The sequence below is a fragment of the Branchiostoma belcheri genome, unplaced genomic scaffold (assembly GCF_001625305.1).
Source record: "Branchiostoma belcheri isolate BF01 breed outbred unplaced genomic scaffold, Haploidv18h27 scaffold8, whole genome shotgun sequence".
Classification (NCBI taxonomy): Eukaryota; Metazoa; Chordata; class Leptocardii; order Amphioxiformes; family Branchiostomatidae; genus Branchiostoma; species Branchiostoma belcheri.
In genome coordinates this window covers 3538313-3557884 of record NW_017804464.1, presented here as the reverse complement: position 1 = coordinate 3557884, position 19572 = coordinate 3538313, and the positions used below count along the sequence as shown (strand labels likewise).

Below are 19572 nucleotides of genomic sequence, written 5' to 3'. Positions count from 1 at the left end.
CAATTTCTTTGTTGTTGTTTTTTTGTAGGCTTTGGTGACAACTTTGCCTGGGTGGACTTTGAGAGTGGCTTGCAAGAAGCAAAAGAAACGTAAGTACCAAATTCGTATTGCCAATAACAAGGATATGACATACATGTACTACTGTTGCAGATTTGAAAGTCTTAACTGTCTTCTATATTCTTCTATTATGATGATCTTGTATCATCTGACACATTTACATGTAGTTATTAGGATTAGTACATGTTCTTGTGTTTTTTGTATCAAGTTGTTATTTTTGTTTTAATTATCAGCAAGAAACTTAAATAGTGAATAGTGTAAAGGCCTTGAATACATGTGCAGTGTCAAGACTTGTAGAGTCTTCAAAAAGAAAAGAAAAGAGACAGGCTCTGAGCTGTCCATAAACACATATTCGAGTTACTGTATGATCTAGACATGAAAAGCGGACACTTTTCTCCCAAGCCAAGGGCTCTGACCGAGGATGACTTTTTTTAAAACAGCTTAATCCCCCGTATTAAGTTGGATATCTCTCCTAAGAACCTCTAAACCAATACGGACAATTTCAAGTTAAAGCAATTGTCTCCGGGGCAGAAGCAATTTTCCGTAGGGCAAAGGGTGATTTGCTCTGGTTTGATTCTTACACGTTAGCTGACCCCAATCAAAGTAAATGCTAATGATGTAATTTACCACCTCGTGGCCGGCCACCCTCCCTCCTGTTCATCTAATTTTTGGGGTCGTCGCGCATTCACCTGTCCTAAGTGTCTTCCCTCCCCAGCCAATAGTGTTTAATGGTGATGTGTTGTTTGTACAGACTTCAAAGATCCCAGCAAAACACTGATGATTATCTCTTCAAGAGGCAATTAAGGGCAGGCTTTTGGTAATCCCCTGGTATTGCCCTTACTTTGCAGACCACAGCAGAAAGACACAATTAGGTATAATGACCTATTTACATATACATTGCAGTTTTTGTAAAGTACTGCTGAAAAAGGGTTGCTGTGAAATAGACCTTAGATGGTCAGTTTCCTTTTTAATAAGAGGATTTTATCATTAATTCAGGTCTATTACTTATAGGGCCAGTAGATTTTCATCCTCTTTAGATGTGGACCAGGCTGGATAAGGCAATAAATAAAACATGTCATCGAAAACAGGGATGCTGCAATCTTTCTTCCGAGTCAGGGAAGTTAGACTTTTGCAACATTGTTTTAATGTATGTTATGAATGATATCAGTAGTCAGCATAATCAGTGATGCTTTGTAGACTTAATGCCACAATTCCCAATTCTGAGGGTACCAAGAGACAGCCACATTACTCAAGTTGCAGAGAAAAAGTACAGCTGTCCCCAAGAGTTTTGGCTTATGTATAGCTTTCCTGACAAGCATTTCTTTCATGTAACCAGAGCTGGATGATTGCCAGCTTTAGTTGTCAACCACGTCAAAGCCTTGCCCTTGGAGATGAATTCTAAGGAGGCCAGTTTCTTGCAAGCGCCACTGCGCTTTCTTGAGAAGTGCACGGCTGTGTCGGCATACATAGCCATGCTCAGCACATCTAAGCCACGCTTTGCCAGCTGAAGATATCTAAAAGTAGAGAGGGTATCAATTTGGACACACACGGTTGAGGACTGCCGGAAAGATCAGTGATTAATTGCGCACTGCCTTTCCTGGTGCGTGTCTGGGAATAGTAATGAAAAAAAGTAGCTAACTCCAGGCTTAAAGCTCTCTCTTCGAAACAGTGTAGTGAACGGCAGTGTGTGGATAGTGTTTAAAAGCCCCCGGACCTGCTACCGGCTATGAAAAGTTTGATACCATCAATGATTGATGAAAAGAGCGCATAGCTCGGGACACAAATCTTACTTCAAAATCTGCATGTGAAAAAGTGAAATTGATAGCAGAGTAGATAGTTTTAAAAGCCCCCTGGACCTGCTAGTGGCTGTAAAATGTTTGATACTACTGTATAAACAGCGAATGTAGGAACTTGGGATGTGAATCTTACTTCAGATTCTGCATTGTAAAAATGCTTAATGGAAACACAGTCTATTGTATCTAAAAGCCCCCTGGACTTTCTGAAGTCTACGAGAAGTTTGATACTATGAATGATAAGAGTATAAAACATACAGCTTGGGACATAAATATTGCTTCAAAACCAACATGGAAAAACAATGGATAACAGCAGTTAAAAGCCCTCAGGAAGCCCAAAGGTAACAAAAAGCTTGATGTATTTGCTTGCAGGTGTCCCAGATGGTAACAGGATTTTCTAGAAAAATGAGAGGCTACCTTCTGTTGGAAACCGTACGCTGGATGGCAAAACCATTATTAGTCCCATCCCTGTACAAAGTAGCCTGATCGATGCAGTGGTCCCAACTTTTTGTCAGAAAAATATTCCCGGATAAAAGTAGTGTTAACTAGGGTCCGTCCTCTGTTCCAGTGTCCTGTCAGGGTAAGCCTCGGTCAGACAACTTGATCCAGCACATTTCGCTTTTCCTGCAAAGGAGGGAAGGCCGAAATTGGGCCCCAAATCCTAGTAATTTATTACTTTACCATTACTTTGCCTTGCGTTCCTATACATAGCACCATGATGTTGTATAACGAAGGATAAAGCAACTATACATGTAGTGTGAAAATGGGGAAGGTTTGTATGTGTACCACAATCATGACAGACATTTGCACCTTGCTAATGTCAAAATGATGATCATGAAAGGTCAACCTTGTTTGTACGCTTTTCCTGCAAACGAGGGGAAGGTGTGTGTGTGTACCTCAATCACTACAGACATTTTCACTTTACTAATGTCAAAATGATGAAAGGTCAACCTTGTTTTTTCGCTTTTCCTGCAAAGGAGAGTAGGCTAAATCCCAGTAATTTATTACTACAACGTTACATTGCCTTGTACTCCTATATATAGATAGCACCATTATGTTGTGTACTGTCAAACGATAAAGCAACTAGTGCGAAAATGGGGAAGGTGTGTGTGTGTACCTCCATCATTTGAGACATTTTCACCTTGGTAATGACAAAACGACAAAAAGGTCAACCTTGTGTGTGTTGTAAGTGGCTGTGTAGGCGCTTTGCCTTGTACTTATATCTAGATAGCACTATTATGTTGTGTACTGTCGAACGATAAAGCAACTAGTGCAAAAATGGGGAAGGTGTGTGTGTGTACCTCCATCACAGGAGACATTTTCACCTTGCTAATGCCGAAATGACAAAAAGGTCAACCTTGTTGTGTTGTAAGTGGCTGTGTAGGCGCTGGGGTGTCTGATATATGTTAGCAATTAAGCCACAAACATGTGTGAATGGTAGAGGACAAATTGAACAAGACATTTTGCTTAAGCAGCCATTTGTACCTGGGTGATATTTTAGACCCAGGGGATCCATTAGGGTCGTTTTAAGGATTTGAAATATGGCAGGTTCTGAGGAAATGATTCATTGCAGTTGAAACCTAAAGCATACTGAAGTCGGCATTGGCTTTTGAATGGATTTTTAGCAATACATGTAGACTGGCCTCCTGGCCCTTTTGCAACATCTCAAAAGTATTCAAAGAATGGCTTGGTTGGGCCTAGGAAATACAATGTTGTATTTTCTGTTTCGCGACCGACCCTAGAAAAAGCTGCCAACCCTAGGCTTTAGAGATTGCCAAAGTCTAATAAAAAAATAAATAAATAAAAAAAAGATCCTATACCTACATGTACCAACCCTATTTTTTTCAGGAATGAAACAGGAAGCACAACATTTTTTTCCTAAGCCTTGGCTTTGTCTCCCTTGATCCAAAAGTTGGTTGAAGAAAGATGTTTGAAACAAAAGTTGGGTTAAAAAAGTCTGATGAGAATTTTGTCTATTATTGTAGAATATTAGCTTCCATTGTATTTTCTTACCTCTCATGGTTCCCTCAGCAAGCATGCATGTACTTTTTTCACGCAAGTACAAGTACCCTCCAAATTGAACACTTAATATGCATTGGCAGCATGCAACTGGGAAATGAAGAAGCACTACCTTGACTAAGATATAACAATAGCAAGATGCACATGCCACTAAATGTACATGTAATCCTTTGTTGTAATGACTATGGTGAGAATCTTTAAATTTCACACTGGATAGCCCTTTACTGGTGCGTTACAAATGCGGTAAGTCATTTGTGCCAGTGACTTGTTTGCCATTAGCATTTAATTGACATGGATTACTGCCTTCGATAATGCTGTCAGGGCTAAACAAATCTCATGCCCCAAATAAAGCAATAAGCCCCAATCCCTCACTGTTTATCAATTTTGCAGCTTATGAGGAACCTAATTAATACTCGGCACCTATAAGGGTTATCATAAATTTGCACTGTATAGTCATAAATTAAACCTGTTGCCTTTTCAATATAAGTCACTTCCTCGCAAATTTATTGCTTGCCATCTGTCCAAAATTTCATTTGAAGTCCTCAATGATAACAATTGTGTGTCCATTTAACACAAAGGTCTTTAATTCCCAATCTTTTTTCCAAAACCGTAAACAGTTTAGTGCATTCTTCCATTAATTTGATACAATAATTATTTTCATTATAAAGGGCTTCCAATATACATTAGGGGTATCTTTCTTGCTTTTTGGATTCCTAATTATTAACAGTTATGTATCATGTTTGTGATAAATATTTTTTACTACAAATGAGGCTTACATGTACTTTCACATTGTCCTGATGAAACTTTATGTGTATACTTAGTTACCCTCTTTGATTCCCAGTTTGATGTCCTCCATTTTGCCAGCCCTGTTATACTTTAGTACTCTGTTCTTTCAGTCATGTGATGTATGTGTATCATCTACATGATTAAGGGCTTCTACCTCTAGTACAAATGAGCCTGCCATCGAAAAAGCACTCAACCTTTGAGCCCGATGAAGTGCGGCTTGCCTCGCCTCCGCGCTACGCGGGCACAAGGAAGATTGACCATAAAAGGATGAAAGCCCAGAGACATTAATTCCACTTGATATAACGCTGCGACGCGCCAGCAGTGTAGATATAACAGTCTTTGAGCTTCCATTTCTACAGTATCTAAATTAAAAGGATTTTCACGGTATTCCTCGTAACACTTAAGGATGGTCTTCTATCCCGCCAAATGACGTTAGCAAGGATGAAAAACCAAGATAGCTGACAGCACTGGTGCTAAGACTTTTGGTAATAAGATTGAATACCTATGATATAGCTTTTAAATCCTGCATTCCCTCATCAAAGATGCTCTTTTAGGAGATACTGGTACCCTTTTTGAAAAGAAGTGCAATTTCAGTAATAGCTAGCTTTTTTTTACGCCGGGTGAAAATTGCAATACCAAATGTAAGCACATATCATCTCTAGGTAATATAGGGGTAATTTAAATCCCTGAAAGGTTTAGCTAGCCTTTGATATTTCCCCATAATAGTTTCAATTTTGGATCTCTATTTGTCCATTTCTGCTTCAGCAAAATTGCGTGTAATACCCATCTATTATGATTGGCTAGGGAAATGTTAATGTCTTTGCCCACTTTTAGTACTGTACTCAACGGCTTTGAAAATTGCAGGTTGGATGCCAGTACTCCCTTTAAAGGCTAGGGCAATTGCTGTAAAGTGTAGTTATGAGTACTTTGCACTGCCTGGTATAGATCCAATACCTTTTCTTAAGGCACCTGAAGGGATATAAGCTATTTACAATATTATCCATCTGCACTTTTTACTACAAACCTGCATAAAGTTTATGGCTTTTTGATGTTCACTTTAGATTTTGTGTACCAACTGGAATAAGTGTTGGGCCAGGATATGTTTGAAATCCGATAAGCCTTTCTCTTTATATGGTAACTTTTTAAAGTGCAAAGTTGGTTGGGGTCAGTTACATCTAACGTTTACTGTTATAGATATTTTGCTTGTGAAATTTTCCAGGGTCAGTTGGCTTGTTTAGGTTATTTATCCCCGTATGCAAACATAAATGTACAGGAGGATACCAGGGCTCTAGCCAGCTCGAAATCTTTTTCCGTCAGCCCTGGTTCATGATCAGACCTGGGAGCATAGTACTCGCAATCTAGGGGAGTCCAGGGACAAATTTTGGATTTTCAAGCCTTTAAAAACTCATGTCCCACCTTTTGAGAGGCAAATCATGGGGTTGAGAGTGGTTGTTGTTGGTCCTTCTCATGTTCTTATAATTTTTACCCATGGCAAGACTTTTGCCAATTTTTTCCATCAAGCTTGACTGATCGGTTTTAAACATTTTCTGTCACATGCCAAAAACGTCCTGCAATTGACAGAAAAACTGGTGTTGGCTAGAGCCCTAGAGGATACAAAAGGCCCTCATTGGTACTTCCTTGTATTCTATTTGTTAACTTTGACCTTAAATACTAAAATAGCTTCAAATGATTTAGGCCATAGATGTACTCGTAACAAGTCATACACCAGCTACTTCTGTGTGCCTGTGACACTGCTCTGTTATGCTGAAGGGCAGCTATATTAGGGGCAAACTACAGAGGTTATGAAAATGCAGGGAAAGCTCTTTACCTGTAGGTCATATTTTTCTCTGGTGCATCGTGTTCAGTCATGCAAGCCTGTACATGTAGAGCATGAAGATGTGATTGATGGACAGAACCGTATGCCATGTGTCACGAAAGATACATCTTTCCCATGGGACCTCTGTTTAATGGCGTCCAGGTCAGGGTAAAATGTGATCCGAGAGGTTGTTTGGGTCCCATCGGACAGCGATTAATCTTGGACAACTTGTATTCACGTTCAGGAACCTAGGCACTGGCGTCATTGTATTGCCTCATCAGCTTGTAGTTGAGACAGAGAACGAAGCTGTTTGTGTCCATCTATCAGGTGTAACATGCAATTCGACATGACCATGTGATGGCACCCATCTGCCAAGTGTAGCGTGCAATTCAGTGTGACCGTGTGATTGTTTCCATTTGCCAGCTGCAGCATCCGATTTGTGCGATTATGCGTCCATTCTGCAGGCATAGCGTGCAATTTTGTATGACGGCAAAAGTTGCCGTGAGATGGATTGCCGTAATCCAGTGAAAAAAATAGTTTAATGTTGCTCGTAACGAATGCCATTATGAAACTGGAGCGTGCAGAGAAAAGTTTCAGTTGCGGGGCGCAAAGCGTAGCCAAACCATTTGGCCACACCAAGGCACAAATGGAATAGTATTGACTTTTGATACGTTGCTTGCCCCCATTTTGTCTACAAAAGCCAATATAATCCTTTTGCCATGCATTACTTGCTCTGGCATTTGGTAGAAGCGCAGGGAGCAAAGTACTATTCGATTGCAGAAGTACTGACAAATTGCTTCTCGTGAAGTTTTCACTGATACATCTAGTTAAGTGCCTTTTATGCTTGCAACTTTTTCCTTTTAGATATGTACTCCAAAATAGATAGTGGAAGTAGTAAAGAAACTTTTACAAGACGCTTTACTTGTCTGCTATCAATATATCGACGTCAGCAAAAGTTGAACCCAATAAGAGAGAGTCAAGTACCATTAGAGAGCCGCACTCAAAGTTGAAGTTTCGGAAATTGGGTCGCTGATGCATTTACTTCCCATCTAACCACCATTATAATCTCACAGATTGATGTGCCCTGCATTAACCGGAAGCATTGACCTTCAGTGTCCTAGGAAAAGTCGTTAGACTGTGGTGCAATCTACCTTATGTGGTGAGGATATTTGATCAAAATGGCAGTAAAGCAGCTCGGTGAAGGAGATAGCTACTTGACAGATGACTTCCTCAAGCACTTTCTTGTAGCACTGGCATACTTTTTAGGGCGGGAATTCCCTATCAGTAACACTTTATTTGAATTTCTGTTCTAACTTTACTTGAAATTCTTCCAGGGGTTACATGTAAAGGGCAAGTGGTGGCAGACTTAAGGTCAGGTCAATATTAGCTTTCGCGAATTCTCATACAGTTGAAATTGCTGACAGGAATTAGTGATTCCGTTGACAGTAGTATACTGGCTGTGCCACCGTTCCCTGGAAAGACGGAATGCCCTTTGCTGTCCTATCGCGACCTTCCCACGACTGAATTTTAAGTGCTATCTGGCATTACGGGGCTGGTAGTTGTCTGGAATGGCTTTAAGGGTGTTTGTAATGGCACACTGTTGATACGTCCATTACAGTACCCAGCTGTATTTGATGGTATCATTTCCCCCCATGGCTCGAATCCTTCTCCATTAATGCACACCAAACACCAAACTGTGGTATCAACAGGGCAGCTCTGCAGATAGAATACATCAGGCTGTAAAGCCAAGGGGACAGTTTTGTAATTTAAGTTAAGCCTCTGAGTTGCTTTTCAGCCTTTTACATCCGTCAGGAGTATGGATGGAAGGTCTGTCCTTGGTGCTGATTTAACGGCTGTGTGACCTCTACCAGCTTTTCACTTTGTATGTCAGTTATGAATAACTTTGTGCTTTTGCTGCTCATTCACAGGTGTTTTAAGAAGGAGAGTGATGTGTTAAGTACCATTAATTCAAATAAATGCATTTCTTTCACATCCTTATAGATGATACTCAATTCTTAAGTCTCTGAAGTTCTTAGAGTGGTCTGTGCCCCAATGCTATAACTTAACCAGTCAAGCTAATTGCTTTTGTGTTTACTACAGACTGTATATAAAAAAAAAGGAATTTTGCATGTATTTTTCAAATTGCAATTGCATGTAAAATGTAAAACAACAATTTTGTATATGCCATTGGTTTAGATCCAGACTTTTCAGTGTGTATTTGCAGGAAGTATTTCTGAATTAAAGAACAAAATTTTGACATTCTGCAATAAAAAGTATTTCTACCAGTGGATTAATAGAATAATTCCAATGACTGAAAGTGTGCCTTACCCCAAGGGACTTCAGTTCAGTTCAGGACAATTTAGTCATTTTTCACCTATACAGCCAACACAACAGTAGGGTATCGATCCATGCCCCTTTCCTCTGAAAGCCAGACTCCGAGCTCAGCAAGCCTGGGCCTGGCAGAAGATCACTGAGTGGTTAGAATGATGGCTGTGTGTTGATTACGTGCCACTCAGAGATATTGCTGCTCTAATACCCACTCCTGAGAAGTGCTTACGCCATTAAAATGTCATGGTAGAAATGTAGATGTAATAGGAGATTCTCGGAGCGCAGATGTTTCAGGAAAGTCAAATTGAGGGATCACCGAGCTGCATGTCTGGATGGCATTTACAAAGTTGGCTGCTGAAACTAATCTTATGTATCTTCTCTCTAGAACTCTGCAGTGCTTGGTTGCAGTTTTTGAAGAGTTTCTTTTTTTGGTAAACAATATTTTGTGATCGAGAAATTAACTGAATATCTATTTACAGTAATTTCAGTTCAGTGCTCAAACTAATCTTAAGTATCTTCACTCTAGTACTCTACATTGCTTGGTTCAAGTCATTGAAGAGTTTTCTTTTTTTGGTAAACAGTATTTTGTGCATGAGAAATTAACTGAATTACCTAATTACAGCAATTTCAGTTTAGTGGTCATTTTGCTTTATAGTAAAATGAATTTGTTCTTTAAAAAGCTTTTGGTTTCTTTGCTGTAAGTACTAGATAATTTAAACAAAATCCAATCAAAATGTTATATATAGATATTGATAGATGTTATATCATAACTGTCACTGATGTTAGGAAAAACTTTTTGTCATCACATTATATTTCATGGAGACTCTTTTATCCATGTTAGACATAGAACAGTTGGAATTTACAAAGTGCAAGAGTTGTAGAAGTAGTTTTTTTCATGCAATTACAGATGAGAAAGCCAATTTGGAGAGTATTTGCTTTATCCCATGATAGATAGATCAACTTGCAGACAGGTACTTTTGGATTTCTCTCCAGGCAGTCTAATTAAGTAGCTACCATATGGCAGGATTTGAGCAAACTTGGCTGGAAAACTGATTGGATAATATGGGAAATCCCTTTACCTCCGTATAATAACTCTCTGGGAATTGGAGATGTAATCAGTTTATCCATAGCAGATTGTTTGCATGGCTGATGCTGGCAGGTCTACATGATTGCCGCCTGTTGTGCTTGTTTCAGGGCTTGTTTGGGAGTTTGTCTGGGGAATTTGAAGTAAAAATCTTGTATAATTGCCTTTGTCAGAATGGTATAGAATCAGGACTTGCTTCAGAATGGGAGACTGTGGATTTAGCGGCATAACTCTTGAAGGCATAGATTGATATTCATGATTTTTGGTAGGCAAGTTACCATTGGGGAGACCAAGGTTAAGTTCGAAACAGGCCTCGTGGGGGGTCCCTTTGTCACTGCAGTGGACCTATTGTGTTTGTGCAGACAGCATAGTATTACATAAAACACCCCCTACTGAATTAAGTGTGATTTTGTGTTCATCACAATTTAGGTACATGTATATGTACATGATTCTTCAATTTTTTCCCTATCTTTCTACTTGGAACTTTTTCCTGGCCAGTACTTTAATATTGATTTTTCAAGGTTGTTGAATGGCATATCAGTAGCCATGTACATGTAGTACATAGTCCAATCTGGGTATAATAAGATTTTCACCTGCTAATACATACAATCTTGCCATCCATTTATGTCAAATAAGCAGTTTGTGATTATGTATCTAACACAATTTTCTTGCTTATGTCATTATGCAATGATTTCAGGCTTTTGAAAAATTCTATCATGCTTGAAGGTGATGATTCTGTTTGACAATTTCCATCGAGATCTCAGTCTTAAAAAGACAAGTATATCTCTACCAATATCTGTAACAGTTATCTCTGTAGACTAGAGGTTGACTTTTGTACATGTAGTAATGTTCTATGTATATGTATGAGCCTGAATTTTACAAGCAGTGATGCAAGTATCATTACATTATGGTGGTACTGAATGTAGTAAACCAGATTTCTGGCAGAATAAGTGAGTTTTAGGCAATGCGGTCAGTCACACTACCCTGCTTGTAATCACGTTTCTGAAATTCTACCTTGTGTGGCTCTTTCTGATTGGTCAACCACAGCCTGAGATCACTAAGGTTAACCACAGTCATGTCTGATTTGCAGTGCTTTAGGAAAAGAAATAGGATTTAAAGATTGAGGGTGTGAAAATACTGGGAACACATTTCTTTAGGCTAACAGTATGTCTCTCTTAGGTGAATTTCAATTTTTATTCTGTCAACTTTGCTGTGCAAGTTTTCTTGTTGCCTTTTCCATGGAGGTTTTCCTGTCATTTTCAGACCACCAACCCTTGTAGACATATATGTATGTAATATTTATTTAGCACTTCAGCAGAACAGACTGCACCTGCACAAAACCTATAATGTATTGTGCATAGCACTTCTGCAGAACGTCTCATATAAGGTCGTATTGACGCGTATATAAGGTTCACACTCCGTCTGTAGTTTCCAAAAGTTATGTCTGAAAAATATTGTCTGCAACAGGCAAAATCCTGATGCAACCTTGACCAAAGAGCAGTACACAGTACTTTGTGCCGACGTGCTCATTACATTGTATTTCGGAGGTCTTCAATGCAGTAATGATGAAAGCATGGTACCGACATGCATGTATTATCTGCTAATTTATTATGACAAGGATGACCCAATATTTTGACCGACCTGTTTTCTACTACATATATCTCAGAGGAAATAGTCTGTAGAGAGTTATAAATAATGGGGTCATAAGAGAAGCTATGAATCAGCAAGATGATTTATGTTAAAAGTGTGTAGCTTTGGAAAGGTTGTGGTAATGGTATATATCATGAGCACATAGGCAGAACGTACTGCGCCTGTGCAAAACCTGTAACGTATTCTGTATAGCACTTTCGAAATTGGTAGAACGTCTGAAATAAGGTCATATTCGCGTATAAACGGTTTACATACTGTCTGTAGTTTCCAAATGTTTTGTCAGAAAAGATGTTCTATGCAACAGGCAAATTTCTGATGCAACGTTGACCAAACATCCAACGAAAATCATGAAAAGTCAGGGTTTCGTGCATGTGCAGTACACTCTGCCTATACATTTGTTGTCCTGGGGCTTGTATTGGTTCCCCCTCCCTCACATTTTTACATTTTGCAGTAAAGTTACAAAGATATACAGTACCGTTCGCGTTATAGTTAACCGGGTACCCCGTTACTAACGAGTTATTTTTTCGTCAGAAATGGTTAGAAAATCGTCAGTATTTGGTTAGATTTTCGGTCAGAAATGGTTAGAAAATCGTCAGAAATTATTTCTAACGCGTTACCATTTGCGTTAATGTGATAGGGTCGGATTTCATGTTTGTTTTACGCGCCGACAAGACAATAGCAATTTGCCACCTCCTGGGGCGTCCGCTAATGTGTTGCGATGTTGCCCCTTGAAAAATAACAGCACCAGAGGCAAGTGGACATGTGATTCGTAAAATAACTTTGTGGTTTATCCATGTGTCGACTGTGTGAAGCGAATTGTGCTATCTTTTAATGCTATTCTATAGTTATTTCTAGCGGAAAATTACGTTGTGTAATACAATGTATGTCAACAAAGTGTAGCAGTGGGCAGACGATGTCTTGTACATTTTGTACCAGCGGCGGCCTACCGCTCTCACAGGACGTCATGGGACGTGACGAAACAAGAAATATCTGCCGTAGAAGAAATATAAATCGGTAACTCATGCCTTAAATTCACGGCGGTTTTTGACACAAAAGAAAAATTATTATAATTTTTGTAAGGCGCGCGGCTTACTAGTACTAGCGGCTTTAATACTCAAGGTAAAATGTACCGTCACTCCCGGCGCAAGGACTCGGTTCGCCAGCTGAGGACTTTCCACAACCATGATGATATCATAGTTAATAAAGGAATATATAATAGATCTATCATGTTGAAATGATAATTGTAATACATGGTTCTATTTAATAGCGGTAGTTTTGTTTCTTATTTTGAGGGGGGAAACTGTCAAAAATCGAGGGAACGCAAACTGAGATCGGCTCACTTCCGGGTGCATAACGCCAAAATTTCTCGACGATTATATAAAAATGACCACTCATTTGCCGCCTACGGTAGCGTGTACATGGTAGTGCGATCATATCGTGCCAAAGTCAGCGTCAAACGTCAGAAAATCCCCGTAAAAATATAGTTGCAAAACACTCAGGGCCGGTCGCCCTGGCCGCGGCCGACCTGTGTGCAGCATGCTCATTATAATATGCAAGTAGCTACGGTCTGATTGGTTCACCTTAGATGACCTGCGCTGTGATTGGCTAGAACGAAGCCCGTTGCATGCTGGGGCGCCCTTCCCCGCGCGAAATGATCTCGAGAGAGCCACATTTACGCTGGTTTCTACCTTATTTCTACGTCTAATTAGCAACATCCTAGTGACGAAATGCGTACTCAAAAGAATTTTCGGGAAAAAAAATATATGTACATGTGGATTTTGTGGTGCCTTTTGGCGTAATTTTGTTGGTCACATACAACGTAATGTAACACGGAAGTGCATGGAGTCGGAGTGGCGGCACGGCTTTCCGTCCCACTCTAAACAAAACTCCAAGGACATAACAAAACTCCCCAAAACTGGTCAATAATTAGCCATAAAAATGTTGGTGAGCACGTGTAAATATGCTGCCTTTTTTCGAGTGTTATAGGAATTTTCCACGATGTTTTTGCACATCCCTAACGTTATACCTCACGCCCGCCGCCTATTATGTACGGCGGACCGGGGCATTTATAACTTCAGATCATCTAGGTTTGCTTATTCGGTGGTAAAATAAGTTAACAGAGAAAAACAGCAAAACAAAGTTGACAAACTATAGAAACGCTTGCCTGGGCAACAGTGACAAAAGAAAATGTCTATCTAATTGAATTGCGCCGGTGATCGTAAAACGTTTTAAACGTTACAATATAGTAAAATGCAGGCTAGATCAACGTTCCTTCCGCTGTTCCAGCGGTGTGTATCGGTAATTTCCCGCCCCGCATGAGGTAAATTAGTACTCCTCCCATTATTCTGTGATGTTACCGCGGCCTGCATATGAATGCAGAAGTCTAACGGAAAAGTAACGGAAAAGTAACGGAAAACTTACGCAAAAGTTACGGAAAACTTACGGAAAAGTAACGGAAAAGTAACGGAAAAAAAACGCGTTAGTAACGGCCGTTAGGGTAACTATAACGCGAACGGTACTGTATACTGGGGAAAATATTGTTACCTTACATGAATAATTTTTGTCACACTTAACCCTAAAAAAGCTTTAGATACGTGAACATGTATGTATTAATGGGCCTGGTTTTCAGCCACATTCAGTGCAGAAGCAATGGACCAGGACTGGTATAATTTATGATGCAGGACACATCTTAAAGATTTGGAAGTTGTAAGATACAGATTACATGCTGCGTTCTACAGACAAGTTGTCGCAATCTCGGCCCAGCCAATTTGTCACAGTTCTGCAGTTAGGTGTAGGGACTGTTCGATGAGTCTCCCATCATTCGCACATAATGAACAGCTGGATGCCCATGTGCCCTTTAGGCCGTGTTGATTTGATTACTAGTACTGTATATGGATGACATCCGCACGCGCATGAATTTTCATCTATTTCCAAGAAAAAAAGTTTTCAACCATACTGTAAATCGTACAAAATGAGCAAATATAATATGTCATATGTTGCAAAAAAAGTATTGGAAAATGATCCTAATGTCATTGAATGCCAAAATTAATTCCGGAAAAAGAAAAAAATGCGAAGAAATGAACATGAAGATGCTATTGTTATTTGCCAGTCAAAACTCTGTGTGTTTAGTCATTTGTTCAACCTTTATGACCATGTAGATTTCATAATGAAGTAAACTTTTTTTTATTTGCATGCTCGCATCAGTTTTGGGATTTCCAGAGGATGTCATCCGTATAATCAAATCAACATGGCCTAACTGAGAACACAGCATGATGCAAATAATGATAAAGAATAACTTATAAGATATTGCACAGTCATGCATATACAACATGTAAGAAATTGCCAGTCTTAGTATGCAATGTTTTTGTTATTCTCCCTAAAATATAATTGAAAACCAAGAGAATAATCCTCGCAAAATGTTAACCCTACCTCAGTCAGAATGTCAAACTTTCAATGACATGAATTTGAAGCTTTCCTCATAAGAGTTCTAATTGACATCACCTATTAGCATATTTTAATTCCATTGGTATTTTCAGAGACGCAAATATGAGTTTTTCAGTAAGCCACTTGGTGCCATATGACATGCTTGTATGACTCAAAACTTCCCCCAAAAGTAATTAGAAAACTCTCACATGTTTTCCCCTGAGGGAGAGAGTCTTTACTTTTTAATATACTCCATACCAACATGCAGTCGTTTATCAACACTGATAATTTTCTCAGGATTAACTCTCCTGAGTATGATTGATAATTCTAATTACTTTCTCGTGGACTGTGACATCTTCATTTGAAATTTCAATGATAACTGCCAGCTTATAAAACTAATCTTGTTATACAAGATTTTCTGCACACATGGGTATCAATTATAACCAAAATGAAAACTCATAAATAACTAAAACCTTGGCAAGCCAACTCCCTCTAGAACGTTGAACTGCTCAAAACTTTTAAAGTTTGAATATTTCTAAGTGAAACTGTCACAACTGATTCTACTAAAAGTGTGTAATGTATTCAAAGTTGTTAAATCCAATGAGTTTGATGTGTTATATAGCAGGCAGGTTTTCAAGAAAGGATGCTGATGACAGCACCTGAGTGTTAAAAATTAATGAAATAATTAGGCTTAGGTTTGGTAATTCTCCGGAGGAATGGCGATATCTATTGAAACAGCGGCAGAAGTTATTTGAGCTGTCCCACGAGGTATTGGAACAGCGAGCCTCCTGTGCTGACATATCAGTTCTGTAATGACTGCCTTCTGCTGCTGGTTTGTTAATGAATGGGTAATAACTGTGTCAAGTTGTGCAGGGAGCTGGATTATCTACTTTGCCTTCCTGATTCATTCATTTCCGAGCTCTAGGCAGCCTCCGGGTGTCAATCTTAATTATCAACAAACAGAAACTCAGCGTGCCTCTATGTTTGCTGTGATAACATGTTAATGTTGTTATAATACTGATTTGTACCAGCAAGCCTGCTGAACTGAAAATCTGATTTCCTCTGATGAACTTAATATCTAATTTTAATCTCTTCGTTACATAGATAATATCAATTTTCTTGTTTTTCCAACTATCCTACATGCTTGTCTAATTTCTTTTTTATCTTTAAGGTACAGCTTTATAATATATGGTGGGAAGTATTCTAATTTTTACAGTTCTTTTAGTCACAAGATATACCTATCATTAAGAGGAATTGTGTAATATTTCTATACAGTTTTGCCATATTAACATTTACAAATCAAATATTATATTAATATATTACTAGCATCCAGGTGTTTGCCATAACACCATCAAGGATAACAAACAAAACAATTAGACTGAAATTTATGAGTAGAAAAGTCAATAAATCTATATACATGTATGAACAGCACTCTTTCCTTGATCACCCCATTCAGTTCATTAAGTTTCACTCGGATTGAGGGAAAATTTCAATCATTTAATCCCCATGTGAAGGAAGAAAAATGCAAGGCTGGCAATCAAAATGTAAAAGTCTTTACTGCGGGTATTGTATTGACAAAGCTATTAGAAAGGAGCTAATGCAGTCCCTAGGGACGTCATGTAAAGTATAGAACAAATCAATATCTTGTGAAGCTGCTCTTTGAACAAAAGAGAACATCAGTCCTCTTGATTCCGACAAAAGAATGTTTTCAGATTGTATATTTTATCCGTGCCATGCAATACTGGAAACAGCTCCCAGTTGGTACAAGAAAAACTGCCTCAGAAAGGACAAAGTTGATAAGGCCACACCAATTTATTTCCTTGGTTAACGGATTCGCCGCTTCGTTTTTTTGCCAAAATGAAATAAAAATAAAAACAGAACAAAAATCCATACTCTCGGGTCCCGAATTGGGGCCCCAAAATCCACCCCGTACGTTGTAATTTTTCAAAATTTGGGCATAGTTAACAGCGTTAAAAATACATTGCTTCAAGGCAGAAACATTTTTCTGTGTGCAATTTGTTCGGAAAGCTAGGTTGCCTCTTCAAAAGTTCGTCAAAAAAAAATTCTTTTGATATAGAACTCGCCCCCCACCCCCTTTGCACATGTCACCATTCATGGGACAAAACTTCACTGACGACAGTCAAACGTACGGCAGATTTACTAAGTCATCGTGCCTGTAACAACATATCATCTCCCTTTTAGATATATATTATATTTCATTTAGAAACACGTATTGTGTCGGAAACATGTGCTAGTAACGGGCGTTAAAAGTAATCGGCCGAACGTATAAACTCGGCCTGGGCGGCACATGCACACACACCTTCAAAACGATCTTTTTTCCAGGGAATATGTAAAAATAACACGACATAACAATGTATTCTGACATCACAAACTGTATTACTCTCAAAAACTACAAAATCCTACCACAAACATGGGAATTTGGCAAAGCAAAAAGTCCTCCATGCACGTAAGTCCATTCACTAAAGCAACTTTCTCATGGTCGGAAGAGTCCACTTCGAGTAGGGGGAAACAGTTTCTTTTAATTATAGAAATTACTCTGTGAAAAATACTACATGTGCATGTGGCATTCTAACAAAGTTACATCTTATTTAGATACCTATAAACAGGAGTACAATTGCAAATGATGCATCAATTATTACATCTAAATGTTTAATAAAATGATTCCCCCTACAAATAAAAATCCCCATACATCAAAGACTTTATAGTGAAACCCTAGACCATTGAATTTGTGGCAACTTGAAGAGTGTGTCATTGTGGCTATTTGTTTGAATGATGGCTATGTATAATGTATCTGTAGCATACCTAAAGTGTATAATGGGAAATATAAAATGTATACTACCGGTAGTATTTGGGAGTTGGGAAAAGATAAAAAAAAGAAATAAAATATCTGTAAAAGTAGTTAATTCTTTTGCCAATAACTTTTACACATTCCTGGAAATTTGTCTAAAGTATATATTTAGGATATTGTAAATTTCAAGCTCTAAATAACTTCCATATCAGCCAGACACAATAGAATGCCCAGCCCAGTGGTAAGCTGTGTGCCCTGAACTGTAAGAAAACAATGGGATCTGAACAGAGCACCCTGATTTAAACCACTCTTTGGAACTTTGAAAGATGAATAAAAGTGAAACCAGTTGGATGGGAGTCTTGTCAACTGACAGTTTGTTGTTCATACAGTAAAGATGTGTATCTTGCAAAATAATACGAATAATTGTAAAGGGATGTAAGAGAAGTTGCTCATGTACATGTAATAATGGTCCTTTCAGTTCAATAAGTGTCTAATATAATATCATTTTGTAACTTAACTTAATGGATTGCTTACTACATGGCTGTATGGCAGGTGGTCTCAAATTTTTATTTTTATTTTTATTTCGCCCGCCCGCTCCATTTTTTTTCTAGAAAAATCCGTTAACCAAGAAATTAAATTGGTGTGGCCTAAGGTGTTTTTTTCTTTGCTAGCACAGGTGGCCTATCAGCTATAGTATAGATCAGTTTGCTGTGTATCAAATATCAAATATGGGTTTGTAATTACAATGATCATGCAGTTTGATGTTTTATAACTAAAACGAAAGGCAATTAGTTGGTCACAACTTAATCCTTTTGATAATTCTTCTCACCGTTCTCAATAAGTCACAAATTTGGAATAGTTTTGTGGTAATTTTATCCTTCGAAAATTGCTGATTTGATATCTAGCATTAATAGTACTAGTCTGCATGTAACAGTGACTTGGGTATTCCAGCCAGAATCTTGCAGTAAAAGTTGGAAGCATTAAAGAAACATCAAGGTAGAATAATTGCACATTAATTAGGCCCTCTGAACCCATCATGTGTATCGGCAATGTTTAATCATAAGATGAATATTCTGCGCTCCACTGCCGAGGCTTCTGAAAAATTTATCCTAATGGCTTACCTTTAAGTAATAGACAATAAAGTCCGCAAGTATTGATCCCAGCTAGAACCTATCTAGGAACAGACAGAGTATGGAACAGTATGAAACAGATGCTTGCGGCCCCATATTGAATTTTGCATTTGATATACCTCCTCGATCAATACATTGGTTTGGCCCCTACCAACCCACATACACACCCGTGATTTGATATGTATGGTTTTTAACTGAACAATAGTTGCTCCTTGCCGCCCCTTTGAAACATCCCTTCATTACGGTTGTCATTAAGTATGGGTCATTGCTCGTGTATGTAAATGGCGATAAATGTTTTCAGCCCATAAGTGTACATGGCTATAAAATCCTACTTTCTTAACAGAAAATCTATAAAGAACTAGAATTTGCAAAGGAAATGCATCATGTTTACCTTCAGATAGCCCAGCTGAACAAACTGCTGTGTTGTTTATACTTAAACACTCCTCTTGAATGCAGTTCTGCATGACACTTAAAACATAATGTAACCCAACACCAGTTACCATGGTAACAGACGTCTGGTCCTGGTCATTGACCTTATTTGTTTCGAACAGAAGAAGAAACTGAGCAAAAACATGTTCCCCTTTGGTAAACATAATCATTTCATTGTATAGCAAGAAAAAAGTTTCCATTCAGTACTTATTAACCATAACAAACTTTTCAGCACCAAGGACAGGTAT

The 19572-nt window shown here is 38.6% G+C and overlaps 1 protein-coding gene across 1 annotated transcript in view; it reads left to right on the top strand.

The window, feature by feature from the left end:
- Nucleotides 1–19572, top strand: part of LOC109486244 (thioredoxin domain-containing protein 12-like) — a 98920-nt gene that overhangs the window by 24350 nt on the left and 54998 nt on the right. Inside the window, exon 2 of the mRNA XM_019789977.1 lies at nt 29–89. Coding sequence (XP_019645536.1) covers nt 29–89 — 61 coding nt within the window. The remainder of the gene's footprint in view (nt 1–28; nt 90–19572) is intronic.